Genomic DNA, 18,709 nt, shown 5'->3' on the forward strand with positions numbered 1-18,709 from the left:
GCCATTAACTAAGAGTTTTCTCGCAATAACCACAGAATTATTACTTATTAGTAGTAAGTAAGGAAGTTGTTGTATATGAATTATGATCTCAACATGTTGGGTTTAGGTTTAACGTTAACCCTAATCCTAACCCTGTTTGGAGTGTGAGACAGCCATTAAGTGTATAATAAGGCATTAATAAGAATAAACCAATAATAAGTACTTAATGATGACTAATTAAAAGCCAATATGTTACTAATGGTAATGAGCAACTAATTAATGGTTAATAGGTGTTCCCTAAACTAAAGTGTTCCCAAAATTTCCATAAACAAAACCTCAACTTAACATACTGTTCAAAAAGAAGAAAGATGAATCTCGCTTGAACTAGTGTATTTTGAGTTAATTTTTTAAATTTCAACTTTAATCTGGTCTTTTTTTTTTTTACTTTACTCTCGACATTATATTTCAACTTTATTCTCAATTTTTTTCATTTAAATCTCCACATTTTGACTTTATTCTTTATTTGGCCAAAATGATTTTCTCCATAAAAATTCCCCCTAATCCGCTTCTGTAAAATGTGACCCTGAAGAGGATTTTTAAAAAAAGGCTGGATAGGGTTATGGAGTGCAAACAGTTAACAAACCTTTATTAACAAAATATTCAGGCTAGTAGTCCTGATGTTGTCAGTTACTGAAACAGAAAAAAAAAAAAAACACATTATACAGTCTTTACTGTAAGAACCCATGAATGCATCCTATAGCTGAACAACAGCGTGTGCAACAGGATGTAATGGTGAACGTTTCCTATAACGTAGCACCAGTAACCAAACACGCGTTACCACCATAGGATTGAATGGAGTGCTGAAATGGAGTATCAACACGTCACATGGAACAAAGTGAACATGTGTGTGTCCTTGGCAGGCTGCAGACACTGACTATGTGTACGTGTACGTGTACGGATGCAATGAGACAAACACAGCAGGCAAACATTGACATGCATTCATCATGGGCTGGAAGAAAGAAGTTAAAGTCAATTACTTCATTTATGACTTCACTCAGTCACAAGGTCTCACACACACACAGAGCCAGATATGCGACAATGACCCAAAATGTTTATTTTAAAAATTAATAAAACCTGACGTGTAATAACTGGTCAATAAGTGCTGAGCCCAAAATGTAATGAAAAATGTTTAAAAAAAAATCCCAAAATCTTACACCTGGTCAATAATGTAACAAGTTCAAAAAATGTAAAAACTTTTTGCACTTTGATATATAAATATGAAGGCAATACACATTTGTGTATGATACTACTCTCTACATTGTAGCAATAAACCTTTTATTCCATAAATCATTGACTCACTCAATGATATAACAGAATTATTTAACTAATAGGGCAGAAAAGTTTTGCCTGCCCCATAATGTAATGTTTTACTGATTTGAAACCAAAACAAAAATACAAAAAAAAAAAAAACTAAAACTATATAAGCAGTGTTTTACTGATTTAAAATCTAAATATGAATCATAACGTTTCAATTCACCGTTACATCAGTCATGTGACTTCATGCGTCACTCTGTCTGTGTAATGTAATAACAACCACAAAAAGGTTTTACGTTTTGGGCTCAGCATCTTGTTACATTATTGACCAGTTTTTAGATTTTATTAAAACAAAAAATGATAACAAGTGGGGTCTTGTTATATATCGGGCTCTAACAAGCATTCTTTGTATTTCCTGTCACTCCTTAACCTGTGGAGGAAAAGTGCGAGTCTGTTTCAACCGCTGCAAAAAACAAAAAGACGTATTATGACCCAGGCAGAGGAGAACCAAACAACTGCATTCCCCAGTATCATGCTATGGTAGTTTCCTCTGTGGGCCAGTTTTCACTCTGGCTCCCTCATCCCGCCTCACAAGGAATTACTGCTACTATTTTTAGACACCGTGTCCGTCACTGATGCGTCTGTCTGAGACAAAGTCGTCTTTGTTTCCCAAAAACATCACACACTCGTGGGCAAAGATCCAATCATTAGATCCCACAGTAACAACAACACACACCAGCCAAAGTCCATTTGACTGAGAATCTTTGTGTTTTTAACGTCTGAAAAGTATCAAATATGCATAAATTGATGTCTCGTAACAGATGCACCTTTTATGGCTTCTCATTGTTAGCACAGTGTCCACAATGAGTCAGCGTCCACTTTGAAAACACAGCATTCAACGCTGATTCTTTGAAGGCTACACGGAACTCAGCAGGGGGTGCAAAGAACAACTGAGGAGTGTTTATGTTTTTGTCCACAGAATAAAAATCCCAGTCCTGCTCAAACGCAGCAGTTCAGGCTCCAGGTGTGCCAGCTCGTGGGCCCATGAGGGGGTCCCCACCCTCCCCACCCTCCTGGACAGGGGTGATGTCGTGCTCTGCAGTGATCACGATGGTGTTCTCATCCACCAGCTCACAGGTGGGGTTGGAGAAGGCCGACAGCGGCAGAGTGATCCTCTGCATCTCACGCTCGTGCACGTGCTCCTCGTGCTTCTTCTTCAGGTCCCGCCCCCTAAACACACACGATAAAAACAGAAGTGTCAGAAAGGAGAATGAAAACTGGCCTTGGGACACACGAGACTAGACATGGGCGGCTGGCGGCTCAGGGTGCCATCGTACAAAGAGACAAAAAGGTGCAAAATGGCAGCAAAAACACACAAAATAATTCCAAAAAACAACTACAAACACCCACAAAATAACACAATAGTATGCAAAACAATTGAAATATGCAAAACATGACTCCAAAACACAAAAAACACCACAATAAACTAAAACAATAATATACAAAATGACAAAAAATAAATAAAAATAAGAAAACAATTAACGGAATGTTATTAGTCATCAGCAGAAATTACTGCAAAAGCAAACAGGGTAACATAAAATTACTCCAAAATTACAGAAAAATGCACAAAATGTGTAGATAGAAGAATATCCAAAATGACAACAATAAAATATCCACAAATCACTCTAAAAAACTTTAAAAATACACAATAAACTAAAACAATAATTTACTAAACAACACAAAAATAACAGAACAATTAACGGAATGTTTTTAGATTTAAACAAAAATTACTCTAAGATAGTAGAAAAATATACAAAACAACAAAATATCCACAAATCACTCTAAAAAACCTAGAAATTACAAAAAATGCACAAAAAACACCACAATTAACGGAAACAATAATGTACAAAACAACACAAAAATAACAGAACAAATAACGGAATGTTTTTGGACATAAGCAAAAATGACTCCAAAGACAAACAGAATTACATAAAATGACTCCAGAAAGAAAAACACACAAATTGAGTAGATAGTAGAAGAACAACAACGATTAATCAACAAATGGACTCGAAAAAAACATACAAAAAAACACACAAAGGTCCTGAGGGGTATTCCAGGAAGTGGGTTATGTTCAAATTCTGAGTATGTTCAGGCTCAAATGAAGGAAACTCTGAGTATCTCATTCCTGAAGGCGAGGTATGTTCTTCTGAGTATGTTACCATGGTAACATTGTCCGTGAACTAAACCTGCTCGCTGGCAGGTTTTGTCTAAGAAACCCTGGGTTTCTACCTGGCTCCGCCCACCTTGATACTATCATCTGACACACATTTAACATCACACACCACAGACGTGCTCACATCATTACTAATTCTGTGCCGCTTAATGTTTTTTTCTTCTTGCAAACAGTAGTTTTCTTTCTAACAATGTGGATACAGAGCATTTAGTGAAAGACACTGTAAGGCTGATCTGCATTAAAACATCTACTACTCTGTAGTAAAGTTCCCTGGGTACAAACAAATGTGGCAAATGTAAAGGAAAAAAATGTCAATTTAAAATGAATACACATTTAAGGCTCAACATTAACGTTACATTGTGTTGTACTGTGATACAGCTGAATGTATCGTCATCATATATTGAAAGTTATGGTGGTACAGTGCGTAAGAAAGCGCACTAAGGAGAGTATGGTCGGAGGTTTGAATCTAAGCTCAGTCATATGTTTTTAAGGCTTTTTTGGACGTGGTGATGACTCTGCATTACATTAAAAATCAATATATGCTGTCTTTGTAGCCACTGTAGTGGGAGGGCCAAATGGAAGTCAAATACTCTTTGAAAACACCTTTAAATTCTAATAAAATTTTAAATGAACTCATCCTTTAGAAACTCCGTAAGTTGAGCATTTAAACCGTAAGTACAAGTGGAGCTGTCTATGATAAGTGCTGTAAACCTACAGTAATAAGCCCTCTCAGTGCAGTAGCCCTCACAGCGATGCTGCCCCGGCTCCACAGACACATTTTATTCATATTATTCCCCGGTTGTTACGTCACTGGAACGATGAAGTGATGAAGCGACCAAAAAGCGCGACTAATCACAGGCGATTTAAGCAACTATAAATGCTGAAGTGGCGTTCTATGTGAACGCACCTTTAGAACAGGCTCATATTCCACAAACACCTGCTTATTTCACCCATCAGGATGAAATAAATCACTCTCTCCTGGGTGGTTGCCATGGTAGTTCATGTGATCTTTGCTCAATTGATGATGGCTTTTTAATTTCGCACGTGCACGTAAGTAACCCAAGGTTTACATACTCAGGGTTGATTGATCCACTTCATACCAGCTGTAATGGAATCAGATATCCAGAGTTTCCCATCGCTGGGTATGTTGACCCAGAGTTTATGGATAAACTTAGAGTTTGTTGAACCTACTTTCTGGAATACACCTCTGTACTACAAATCTGGGTCTGTTTTTATCACGCTAACTCCTGGGAATTATTCGCTGTGTGCTGTGCTGTGACGCTGGCTCATGTCTTACCGTGCTAAATAAAAATGGTCTGGACCAGGTTTAGTGCTGGATAAGATCTGAGCGAGTACAAAAGTCCCGCCTCCTGACCAATCAGTTCTCTTGCCCATTCTTAGAAGATCCTGTTTGGTGCACATTTATTTTATATTAATAAATATATTTTAGATTTCGTGATTTTATTAATTTTATTATTTTTAAATGAAGTTTTTTCCATGCGTGAAATGTTTTTTCCCATTAGAGCAAAATATAGGGATACCTTCAGTATATTTTTGGGCCAAACCTTCACATTAGGGAGCTTTAAGAAAAACACATTACAGATGGTGCAGAAAAAAAAAAACCAAGCTGGCAACTACGTTGGGGGGGGTCCAAAGCAGCCAAAACAACCTTCCTCACCATGTTGTGAAATGGTGGCAGCATGAAAATAGTAACTATAGGCTCCGCCTCTGACTGCTTTAACAAAGTCAATCATTTTCTTACAAGTGTTGTGGAAGAGTTCAGTGTCCATAAACATTGAAACCTCACTAGTGGTTGGCAGGAAGCCTGTTCTCACAGAAAGGAATGAGGTTTTACACAGAAGCCTCTTGACAGGAGGCTTTTAACACTAATACTAACACTAACACTAGAGCTCAAAGGTAGCTCTGTGATTTAACCCTTTCCTAACTGATGATGAGCTGCTATAAATAAAATAGAAGACGAGGGCAAACATCAGGGTCATCATTTTCCATGTTGCATAATAACTGTAGTGAGTGTGAAGACATCACTTTCCATTCAGCCTTTGCTCCAGGACCTCATTCAACCATAGAAAGTCTGATTCTTAATGTTTGTAATTAGGGTTGCAAAGAAGTGGAACATTTCCATGGAAGTTTGGGGAATATTTAAAAATATAAACTTTTGATGGTAATACATTTTTGGAATTAACCAGAAATTAGGAGACTGTATACTGCAGGGCAGGGATGGGCAATTCTATTACAGGAGGGGCCCCAGAAATGTGATTGTATCTGATCTGAGGGCCACGTTATCAACATTCTTGTCAGCATTCAGAATAATTACCAAACTGAGCATTTTAGGTGTCGTGGACGATGTTATTTTGGCTTCAACTTCCATCTTAATTATTGGTCCTCCTAATTGTCAATCATTCTGGTGATATGTTTATGTAAGGCCGCCGTACGTGCTCGTGCCCGGTGCGCACCGGGTCCTTTTCACTTACCGGTGGCGAGTCTGACATAGTGGGAAAAGTGGAAATCTTCTTTTGAAAGGTAAACTTGTATGAGCGATGCCGACTCCAACTTGTAAACAGAGCTGTGCACGAGGAAAACTGAGCTCGTGCACGCTCTCTCGCACCTCGTCGTTATGTGTGTTTTTATCATTTTTTGTGTTCTTGTTGTAATTTTGTGTATTTTTCTGTCATTTTATGCATTTTTGTTGCTGTTTTCTGTATTTTCCCGTCATTTTGAGTAATTGTTTGTGTGTCTTTGGAGCTATTCTGTAATGTGTTGTTGTTTTTTGCGTTTTTGTAGTCATCTTTGTTTAAAAGGTCATTTTGTGTATTTTCTTGTGTGTTTTTGTGTACTTGCTGTCCATTAAGGCTGGGTTCACACTGCTGCAAGCCTTAATGCTCAATTCTAATCCGTTCACGTTACCATTTTTAATGTGACCAGTAACAGACTCCAGTGTGAACGGTTTGTGGCTCCAACGTGACCCGCATGCGCGTTGTCGCGTTTGTCTCAAAGTTTTTGTGCCGTGGATCCAGAGAATGAATGAGCAGGTAGAGAAAGACTATTTAGTTTTGGCTTTTTGTGGTGCCGATTCACTTTTATTTACAGACCATTTATGATATGAACCTTATTCAAGCTTTGACCAGAACCCAACAGAGCAAAACTGAAACCAACAGGTCCGACAGACATTAGGTATTTATATCTGTGCCCGACCTGAAATTGACAATTAAAACCTATTTTTTTCCTCATAAAAATAACATATTTACCATTGTTTTAGTGGTTAGCCTGCTTTAATTAACAACTGTTAATATCAACATCAGATCACCACACATCAAACACACACAGGTGAGCAGTGCGCGCCAGAAACAGTGGATCTATTTACATAATCCATGTGCCAAATATAAGGCTAATCTATGTTCTTGAGGATTGATTCAACAGTGGATGATTCAAGCCTGTCTTAATCCTGTCTCTCTCTTTTCTCCAATCAGAGGACAGCGCGCTGACAGCTGAAGTGCAGCACTTTTTGGTTTTTTGGGGTTTTTTTGCAGCGCAGCAATTACTCACACAGCTGTTGCTATAAAGTGACGTCAACGTATCCAAAGCACATTAAAACCACCTTGACCGTTCACACTGAGGTCGCATTGAAAAAGATACGATCTGTATCTGATTCAGAACCACATATGAAAGTGGCCTGAATCTGATTTGAAGATCAGATTTGGGCCACATTTGCCTGCAGTGTGTTTTGGGGTTTATTTTGTGTATGTTATATTCCTTTTAACTTCTTGAATTCCAATTTTTGGGGATTTGCTTTAGGGGTCTGAGGGGCCAACAGTTGCCCATATCTGCTGTAGGGCCTCATACATTGATAAATCAAAGTTGTTGTTTTTTTTTTTAGCAGACCCTGATATATCAACATATTATTTGATTAATAAATACATAGTTAAATGAAACGCTTACATATCTTAACCCAGGGGTCACCAACCTTTTTGAAACCAAGAGCTACTTCTTGGGTACTGATTAATGCGAAGGGCTACCAGTTTGATACACACTTAAATAAATAAAGCGGGGGGGGGGGTAGTTTGCTTTTTAAAGAGAAAATGAAATAATTCAATTTCACAGTGTTCTTTTATTTGAAAAACACATATAAAGTAAAGCACAAATTCCACAGTACCCGTGCAAATGGTAAATGGTGGTAGTAGTAGAATAAATAAAATAAATAACATAAAATTAAACAAAAAAGGCATACATTGCATAAATTATCCATCAATCTATGCAATGTATGCTTGAAATAAAAATAATCAACAAAAGGAAAATGAAACATAGCCTATACAACAACGGCTATAACCATAACAGAAACACTTCCCTACACATGGTTGGATTTGATTTTCTCCCGATTTCCTCACTGACATTGTCCGGGAGGACCATCCTTCACTGAGCGTCGTTTCCGGCCGGACAATAATAACGATTACACCTCTTCTTATGCGGTGTAATCATTATTATTATTACAACAATATTATTATTACAATAATATAATTACACCGCATAAGAAGAGGAAGAAGAGTCTTCTTCCTCTTCTTATACGGTGTAATCGTTATTATTGTTCGGCTGGAAACGACGCTCAGTGAAGGATGGTCCGCCCGGACAATGTCGGGCAGAAATCAGGAGAAAATCGGGAGAATGGTGGCCCCGGGAGATTTTCGGGAGGTACACTGAAATTCGGGAGTTTCCCGGGAAAATCGGGAGGGTTGGCAAGTATGTATTAAACACAAAAAACACTTTACATTTTAAGTGTTTATATATATGTATTGTCATTTCTAAGTTACATGTAAGTGTGATTTAAACAAGAATAGCTAAATAAATAAATCTATATATATAAAAGCTCACTGGTAAGTGCTGCTATTTGAGCTATTTTTAGAACAGGCCAGCGGGCGACTCATCTGGTCCTTACGGGCGACCTGGTGCCCGCGGGCACCGCGTTGGTGACCCCTGTCTTAACCTTATAATATAATAAATAAATAGAAAATAACAGCTTTCAATTTACTCTCATATCTGAAGCAGCGCATACATGATGATGTAAACTTCCGGTTTTCTTCAAAATACAACATCATGTCGTGTTTTAAGGCCTGAGGCTTTATTTTGAAACCTGAGGCCATTTCATTTGATGGTGTTTGATCTGATTAATGACAGAGGTTTTCCTGATACCTCACTCTGAGACCTGAGCATTTCCTAAAATGTGCACCTCCATTGAAAGCCAAAATATTAACATCCGCCATTGGTTTGTCAACAACTTTCAATCGGGGAAAACACAGAAATGTCCCTTTGGTAGAGTTTTAGGGTCAGACTGGCATCAGTAGTGGAGGAGAACAACTCAGGAACATATTAAAATATGTTAGTTATTGTCCGCAGCAGCGTCAACGCAAAAGCCCAAACAAATATATATATCCATTCCTTTAAGGGAATTCCCTTAACTAATATGTACCACATTTTATTCATCTCTGATTGTTTTTTTTTTGGTCCAAAGCCTGAAATATTAACAGTGCTTGTTGGTTTTCTGGTGAATAATTGAAAAATAAAGCATTGATTTATAAACTGACCTCTTATAGAAGTATCCCAGAGTGATACCAACTCCAAGAGCAATGATTACTACCATCATGAGTATTCCCAGAATCTTGCCTGAAAAAAAAATGCACAAAAAATACATTTTAACATCAATTTACAACAAAACCATGTGGACGCATGTGTCACAAACATACCAACAAGGCCGAGGTCCTTCTTCTTTTTAGGCCCCGTTTGCACTCGCTGGCTGATTGACATCACTGGCTTCCCATCAGCACCAGGTTGGGCAGGTTGGGAGCTCTGTGTGGAGGACGCGGTGCTGACGGCTGCAGTAGTTTGCTCTAAAGAAGCAACATTATTAACACAGCATTATTAGTGGAGTCTATGGATATCATTTAATGCAATTTAAACCAGCAATAACCTCTTATTAGTGGTCATTGACAAGTTCAGTATGTGTACACGTATTATTCATTTAATTATTAGATTGATGATTAAAGCAGCTGGAGACGATCCGTTTTTAATCAGATAAAGATTAAGTTTAGACTTCATAAATCAATAAATCAAAGACTATCTACTGTTCTGATCTCCACTGTAAACACTATTTTATTGACAATGTTGGAAAATATGGATGCACCAAAATGGAAATTCTAGGCGTAAATCGAAAACCAAAAGAGAGAAAAAAAAACCAAGGCTGAAAAACACTGAAATAAAAATTATGCCAATTATTAGTAAAATCAAATTTATGTATATGTACTAACCTCATCAATAAAGCATTGTAATTGTGTGCGTAAACGTTAAAGATTCATTGAATAAATCAATTCAATACATAACAAAATGAAAGCAAAAGTGCTGTTTTTGGCTATTTTCGGGGGCCGAATTTTTGGTGCATCACTATCGGAAAAGTTTCACGCATTGCATTGTGGGATGTGGAGTCTTGTGAGGCGATATCAGAATCGGAATACCGGTAACAAACTAAAACAAAAATGGAGTCTAGCTGATTACTGTCCTCCTTGGCAAAGAAACATAAGAAATCCAGTTTACGCCTGTTATAACCGAGAACGGACTAGGAAGGATTTGGCGTGGAGGAGAATCAGTGAGGAGGTGGTAGTAGCAGGTAAAAGTTCTCTCTGTAGCACTGAGCTAGCATAGCATTAGCCGCAAATCACACTGGCTTTTTTCACTGGTGGTTTACGTTTATGAGAGGAGAAAAAAGAACGCAGCTCCTCGCTTCAGCAGGCAGAAATCCAATTTACGTCTGTGCATCTGTCTACAGGACTCCACATCCCACAATGCAATGCGTGGAACTTTTCTTACCATGTCAACTTTTTGAGCAAATGATCTTGGATTTGTTGATCTGTGACGCATAACACTGTCTTTATCTGATTAAAAAAAGCATTGATAAAAACTGGTTGATGATCTTAACTTTTTCATCTCACAATCTCAGGAAGAATTAGATCATTTTCACCTGATTGCATCACTGTGGTGTGCTGACCAATTTACAAGGTTTGTTCAATCAATACAACTTTATTTATTTAGCACCTTTCCTACAAATTCAATTGTAGTCCAAAGTGCGTCACAGAACTTTGCTCAAGTGACTGACAAAAGTTAAAAACGATTTAAGAAAAAAAAAAAGGTATAGAGACTAATGCACACTAATAAAATAATTAAAGAAAAATGACAAATAAGAAAAAGTCAGAGATAAAAACAAAGCAGAGAAGGGAAGAGTTTTCAAAATATAAAACATTAAAATGAGCATAAAAACAATAAAGCACCACATAAAAGCCAAAGTATATTAATATATTTTTAGGTTGAGTTTAAAAATAAAAATATTCTCAGCTCCTCTGGCAGGCTGTTCCTCTGTCTTGGAGCATATCTAAAAACTGAAAGAGGAGTCTACAAAATGTGTAGTTTTGCTCTTTGGAACAGTAAAAAGAGTAGTACCAGAGGACCTGAGGGTCCGTCTGGGTTCATAAACTAAAACCATCTCTGATAAGTGGTCTGGGGCGAAGCCGTGTAGCGCTTTACAAACTAATAAAATAATGTTAACAGGCAACCAGTGCAAAGATTTTAAAATAAAGTCATATGTGCTCTCTCTCTAGTAATTTTTAATGAGCTGGAGCTGTTTTACTGTACTTTTTATGTAGACCAGCCTGTTAGTGATAAAAGCATGCATTAGTCTCTAAGTTTGGCTCAGAGAGAAAAATGTTCAGATTTTTGCAATGTTTTTTAAATAAAATTCTGTTTTAGTGACCGCCACCCCCACCCCCACCCCCGCACATGAGCATTAAAGGGATATTTCACTGTTTTACAAGTTTTTGTACTTATTCAAAGATTTATGACTAACAAAACGCATTCATAGATTTTTTCGGTCAAAATGACAACTTGTGTTGCTTTTGGTTGCTCTAAAAAAAAAAAAATGAAAAAAAATAAAGATGCCAATGTAAGCATCTTTTGTTTACCGAAAGAGCATAAAAACAGATGTGACCCCAAAAAAATCTGTATCCGCAGGGGGCAACAGTTCCAACTCTGCGGTTTGGTGGTAGGCTATGAAGCAGAGAAGAAAAGCTCTCCTTAAACAGTACGTGGCTGTAGTTAGCGAGTCCAAAAGGACTTCTATTCACAGGGTTTGTGTCTTCAACAGTCTGTGATTACTCACTAACTTCAGCCACAAGAGCATCAGCCACGCACTGTTTAAGGGAGGGTAAAGGCCCATTAGGAGAGCTCTTCTTCTCTGCTTCATTGGCCATGTTTACAAGGGAGCTTTAATTCCTCTTTAAAGCAGAACAAAAGTTAATTCCTCTTTAAACTGACCATGTAAACACTTAATTCCTAATGCTTCTTTAATTCCAAATTCAACTTAAATCTGAATTAAGTGGCTGACTTATTCCCATTTTAATTCCAAATTAGATAATTCCTCTACCTTGTAAACACTTAGCTTGATTAATTCCGCTTTAAGTTAATTCGGATTGTTCTGCGCTGCGCTTGCGCGACTGACATAATCCAAGATGGACTCCAGTTGAGACGAGTTAATAAGAGCCTTAAAAGACATGAATATAATGAAAAGAGTGAATGGATGGAGGCATAAACATGCTGACTTTCACACACAGTTATTAAACACACACGGACCTCGGTAAAAACGGTAAACGGAACAGGCTTCACCGAATGGCTGGCACTAGGACCCGGAGGCGGAGTAAATGCTAATGACAATTTTTTGCTTCACTAATAAGGTGTACTCAGGCACTGGTAAACAAATAATGATGTATGTACTCCAAATGTGAGTACTAGTAGCAGCTTTCTGATTCCCGTATATATCTGTATTATATTTGAACATTTGTGTATTTGTATCTTGTTTTTTCTACTGTAATATTGCACTTGTATTTAATCCTTATTTAATTAACAGTCTAATTTAATTATGTATGTTTTCTTTTTTGCTTTTCTTTCTTTGTTTAGTGTTTATTCTTTTTTTATTTGTAATATTTCTCGACCTTCTGTGACATAATTAATTTCCCCCTAATTAATTTCTAAACTATGATAGATTATATCACTGACATTAAGTTCATGCTAAAACGTTTCTCCATCGATGCAAACAAACAGAGTGAATGCATTTTTCCTTCACAGGTACAGGTTGGACTCGGTTTCAAACAAAAGGAGGTTTAGCTGCAGATGTAAACATCTGCTCTTTTTTCCATTTCCAACAGACACGTTTGTTTATGAACTCTGCTCTAGTTAAAAAAAAACCCTGAGGTTGTAAAAACAGCCAATCAGACGCTGTCTCCAGGGCCCGGCTGAGGAGGAGCAGCCTTTGCTTTTCTTCTAACTCGACTTCCTGACACGTGAGTGAGTGAGTGAGTGAGTGAGTGAGTGAGTGAGTTCAGGGCTTTGTTGTTGTGGGACATGTTTTGACTTCAATTAAACGCATGCAGGACTTCTCACAGATGCTAACATCTGGCTAACTCACCCAATGAGGACTTTTGTTCATTGTGAGCTATTGATGACTGATGACAATAACCTTTTTTTTATTGTATTTTTCTACTAAAAACAGCAAAAGGAAATTTTATTGTTATTTTTTCCCCAATCTACTCAAAAGAGTTCAGAAGAATAGAATCATCAGACCAAAAACTTATTTATTTCAAGATGATTTAAGGCAGGGGTGTCAAACTTATTTTAGTTCAGGGGCCAAATGCGTCTTCTGCGGCACCGGACGCATCTGCCGCACAAAACGTGCCGCAGAGTGCGCAGGATCAAAAAATGTCCCCTTTCGCTTCAGATGCGCGTCTGAAGTAAAGCCCCTCCCACCAGCGACACATCCAACTCGGTGAGTTTCACTGCCTGCTGAAGCGAGGAGCTGCGTTCTTTTTTCTCCTCTCATAAACATAAACCACCAGTGAAAAAAGCCGGTGTGATTAGCGGCTAATGCTATGCTAGCTCAGTGCTACAGAGAGAACTTTTACCTGCTACTACCACCTTCTCGCTGATTCTCCTCCACGCCAAATCCTTCCTAGTCCGGTCTCGGTTATAAAGGCCGTGTCATACAGCTCCAGGTGGTCACACACAGCTTCTACTTCATAGTTGAATGGGTGAACAGACCGGTGTCCGCGTTGACGGCCTGACGTCATCGTCAACAAAGACTCTGATTGGCTTTCGTCATGCGAAACAGTCGCAGAAGTTCAATATTTTCAACTATTGCGAATGTGCGGATATGTGTAAAATCGGGAGCGCACTCGTATGGCCAACGCACTTGATGTGTGGATCGGACCACACCGCCGCACTGGAAACATTTCGCATCTGGGACGCATCTATCCATTGACTTTGTATGTAATCTGGATGTATGGACATTTCGTGACGCATCCGGTGTGAACGCAGCATTCGTGGCTGTTATAATGTGAACTTGACAATCCCTTCTAGAATGTATTGAAACAATTTAATACATTTTTTTAAGCGTTTCTTGGTGTTCCTTTATTATCTTAACCTCTAATTTATGTTAAATCTTAAAATCTTAGTAGAAGTGTAAAGCAAAATGGTTGCCCTTTGGATAACTCAGTCCTTTTGATGTAGTTCGCAGTTTCAGAAAGGTTGGTGGCCCCTGCTCTAAAGGGCGGATGTGGCCCCCGGGCCTTGAGTTCTATGTGTGATTTAAGGCATAACCAAGATTTTTAAATAATACATCTATACAAACCTCAAACAAAGGATACTCCCAGTGATGCACATGTTTGACTAACCTTTGCATTCTTTAATAGTGCAGAACTCTCTGAGCGTGGCTCCAACAGGGCCAGCTATGTAGCACCAAGGCTTCTGGGAGGAATCAGGGTTTCGACAGTAATTGTGATCTCCTGCACCTATGAGGAAAAACAAAAACCAAAAAAAAAACAGGTTGAAAACAGCCCTCGTCTGTAACATTGTAGAAATAAATCTTCCCTTATGATGTCGTCAAAGCTCTGAATTCATTAATCATTAACAGTACTTGATCACACTACAATGAACAGGCTGCCATGAGAGCAAACAAAGGAAGCAGCAGCAGCTCTCTCTGTGTGTGTGTGTGTGGTGTGTGTGCAACATTTCACTGCGCGATTATCTGATCAATCCAAAAAATGTCCAAATGGATTGTTAGTAACGTTGTTAAACATACCACTTGTTTTTGATACTTGTACTTGAATTACAGATAGTCTTTTGTATATACAGTAGACCCTTTGATTGTTTGTAAACATTGTGACATAGTTCGTTGGGCGGGGCTTAACCTGGAGGCAAAACCACAAATGTCTTTGTTTTTTCTGAGCATGTGTCCACTGGAATCAAATATAAAACTTAAATTTACGTTGTCCACTAACGCTATTCGTCCTATTCTGGCACCCAAACACACAACAAGACGACATTCTAAAGCTTCTACAGTCTATAGCCAGCGGTGTTTCCTGTTTTTGCCTCTGTATATCTTTGAATGTCTGAGTATGAAGATAAAAGGTTTTAGTGGCAAATAAGCAGAAAAAAAATATGCTCAGGTTATGTAAGGAATTTCTGTAAGTCCATCTAAGTTTAATTTGTAATTAATAACTGTAATAACTGTGGGAAGTGTTGTATGTGGGTATATACTGTATGTATGTTTTCTTTTCTTTTATTACATTATTTTTGAAACCTACATGTAAAAGAGGGCAATTGAACCTCTGTTTTTCCAGGTTTATTAAATTTAATGTAACTGTATCTTATCTCTCTCTGAGTTTTGTTTTGAGAACTAGGAAGGCACTTGTGAAGGTCACAGGCATCGATTTACGTCATTATTTTATCTGTCGAATTTTGTTGTTTGCCACCCTTTGTAAACTTTGTGTGGCTGTTCAAACTAAAAAATACAGAAAAATAAAGAATTAAAAAAAACAGTTAGTTACCATTTACTTAGTAAAAAAAAAGTTTAAAGAAAAATGAAATAAATTGGATTTCACAACATTTTGCACTTGCAAAAATGAAATTTGTAATTATTGATATTGTGATAAATCGCAATAAAGGTCTATATTGTATTGTTTAGTATCGGGATACATCGTATCGTTTCGTATCGTCAGAATCATGGCGTGAAGTGTCTCAGTGGATATAAAATCTTGCACAAAAAAAACTCGATTCAAATGTTTATTTTCAAAATAAATGTGCACATCAGAATCCTTTTATTGTTTTTTTGCGCACGTTTCCGTACACACAACAAATCTTGGCTCGCAGCAAAAGAAAGAAAAGTGGCCTTAATAATCAGGTACAAGTATTAACATAAATTAGAAGATATAATAGTTTATTAGTAATATATTAATCACATTTTATGTTATACAAGGCTAGTACTTGTACTCTTTAAGGTCATTTCTAGGGCTGGGCAATACATCAAGATTCAAGATATATCGAGATTTATACTTTGACAATATGCATAAATAAATTACAAATTTAACCCAGAATTGGTTTTTTTTTTGGTAAGACTTCATATCGTATATCGCCTTGGTCCATATCGCCCAGCCCTAGTCATTTCTACTACAAAGATATTAAATATCTAAGCTGAAATATTCAAAATAAAGATCATTTCTGTGGCATTTTGGGGCACAAATGTATACAGTATATATCATCCTGTATACCGTATATATATATATATATATGTACACATCATCCCCTATCTGAATATTCCATTGTCCTTTTCTTTTTTGTTCCTCAGACACTCTTTATCTATATTTTATTATTATTTTGTCACTGGTTGCACTTGTCCTGATCTTGTCTTTTTTCTCTATATTTATTTATTGTTTTGCATTAACACCAATAAAACAAATCCCTCATGATGTGGAAACAATAGTTGGCAATGAAACAGTTTCTAGTTGTAAAATGTCAGTAAATTCTGTTCCTGTTTTTTTTCCTGTGTGTAACTTTCATCTTGAAATATTACAATTTTAATCTTGAAATATCATCACTTTTATTAAGATACGACTTTAATCTCGTAAAATTATGATTAAATTGTGTTAGAGTTTAGTGAGGATTATGAGGGGGTCCTTGAAACTATCATTAAGAAGCCCCTACCATAAAGTAGTGACACACACACACACTTTATACCTGTGTGTGAGTCAGGATGCACTGTGACGTCATAGTCCCTGGTGGAGTTGGTCCAGGAGAGACAGGTGAGACCTGTGGAGGAGGTCTGCTGGTTCCCCCTGTAGTCCTCACCTCTGGACCTCATGCAGTCTGAGAGGTAAATATAACATCATTCTTACACACAAAGTGCAACAAGCAGAGTTTTGGACTGAACTGCACAGTAATAAAGTGTAGAATAGAATAAAATAGAAAGTACCTCCTGGAGCTTCATCTGAAGCACTGCCCTCCACGATGACCACACTCAGGACAACAACATGTAGAGTGACAAACATCCTGCAGAAGTGACGGAATGAGTCCTCACACCGCATGGTGAGGTTAGATGAGGTGAAAGTGAAGAATCCAGGCGTGCAGGGACAGACAGCAGCCTGCAGTAGGTCTATGAACAGCCCCAGCCCTTGTTTTTGTCAGAAGCTGAAGCTCAGCTTTTCTGTAAACAGCAGCAGCTTCAGAGGAGGAGGAGCCACCGTGGATAGATCACCCCCGGGTCCTAAAGAGACCCGTCCAACACTTTAATGTTTTTATTAGATATTTATAAAATATCTCTGATGGTGAGGATGTTATCCGTTTTTTCTTCCGTCCATCATTAACTCCTCCTACACCGTTTGTCCGATTTTGACAATTAAGCAATCATAAACGTTCAGAAAGTTCCCCAGATTTATGCTATCGCTTTTGTGATTTGTAACCTTTAAACTTAATGAGTTATACTTTTTTTGTTTTGTTTTGTTTTTTGTGTGTGTGTGAATCTACATTAACTTTTTTTTATTATTTTTTTTTATCCCATTAATAAACATCTGGTTAAGCTTGAGTGGAGCTGCTGCAGTTTATACCTTCAAATCTTTGCAAACAAACCATTCAACCTTTAACATGTTCAACTAATGCGTTCAACCTATTTCAACTTTTTTTCAACCTTTTTCAAACCTTATTGCTAATATTAAGCTATTGCTAGGTTAATGCTAAGTTAGTAGTAATTCTGGGTTAGTGCTAATGTTAGGCTAATGCTAATGTTAAGCTATTTGTGGCCACACCAGCCTGTCATTACCTGATCTCGTTAGATCTCTAAGCAGGTTTGGGTCTGGTTAGTAGTTGGATGGGAAGCCACTGAGAATTCCAGGTGCCACAGTAGGGTGGCAGTCACCCCAGTGGTATCTGTCATTGTGTCCTTGGGCAAGGCACTTAAGGGTTAAAATTTTGTTTTTTTTTGTCACATGTATTTTTTCATTTTAACATATTTAACACGGCAAATTCCACCTTTAAAAATACATGTGCAAAAATAGGGTTAGGTAAAGGAATGTGTTTTGCTAAGCTAATGCAGTGTGACGCTGGCCAGCACCTGCTTCCTCACTTGTATTTTCTTCAGGAAATACAAATATTCTTGTTCGAAGATCTATTCCTAACATTAATTTACTTAATAGTTTAATTTTACATTAAAATGTAATTATTTTACAGTTTAATGCTGAGTTCAGTTGCACTCGGAATACGGATAAATCCGACAGAACGAACTGGAAAAATGCAATAAAACGGCCCTTGAGCTCGAGACCCCGACTCGGGAATTCAGGCAGGATTCAAGCAGCCCGAGTTGATCGAAATGACGTCTTAACAAAATGGCAGCGCACACCGTGAGATGCAAACAATCGAGCTCTTCTTCTCTGCTTCATTGTCTGCTACGAAGCCGCAGAGTTGGAACTGTCACAGATTTGGAAATGCTCAAAAATTAAAATAGCGCAATTCAAAACTGGTAATGGAAACACCTAAAACACTCAAATATATCGCTAAAATGATTTTACGCTTTCTTTCATAAGGATGAATTTGGGACGTTTCAATATTGAAATGTATCGCAAAAGCACAATATAAACACTTTTACGCAAATACACGTCACAGGACGGTGACGTACTTGGTCACATGACCACTTCTCTCCGAGAAAACATGGCGTGGTACGTGTGGACAGAAGAGGAGACCGAGACAGTTTTTAGTATTATATATTATAAAGGATGCTCACCTTTCTGCATCCTGCCTCTTACTGTCACTCCA

The 18,709-nt window shown here is 37.7% G+C and overlaps 1 protein-coding gene across 1 annotated transcript; it reads right to left on the reverse strand.

Moving 5' to 3' along the window:
• Window positions 1–599: 599 nt before the first annotated feature.
• On the reverse strand, window positions 600–17,112 carry pik3ip1 (phosphoinositide-3-kinase interacting protein 1). Its single transcript, XM_028458528.1, has 6 exons — window positions 16,878–17,112; window positions 16,643–16,771; window positions 14,302–14,418; window positions 9,280–9,423; window positions 9,121–9,199; window positions 600–2,523 (listed from the first exon to the last, which is right to left on the reverse strand). Exons 1-6 carry the CDS (start codon window positions 16,987–16,989, stop codon window positions 2,307–2,309), a joined length of 798 nt encoding a protein of 265 aa, XP_028314329.1. The 5' UTR covers window positions 16,990–17,112; the 3' UTR covers window positions 600–2,306.
• Between the last annotated feature and the right edge of the window lie 1,597 nt (window positions 17,113–18,709).

This window comes from Gouania willdenowi, chromosome 9, assembly GCF_900634775.1.
Source record: "Gouania willdenowi chromosome 9, fGouWil2.1, whole genome shotgun sequence".
Lineage (NCBI taxonomy): Eukaryota > Metazoa > Chordata > Actinopteri > Blenniiformes > Gobiesocidae > Gouania > Gouania willdenowi.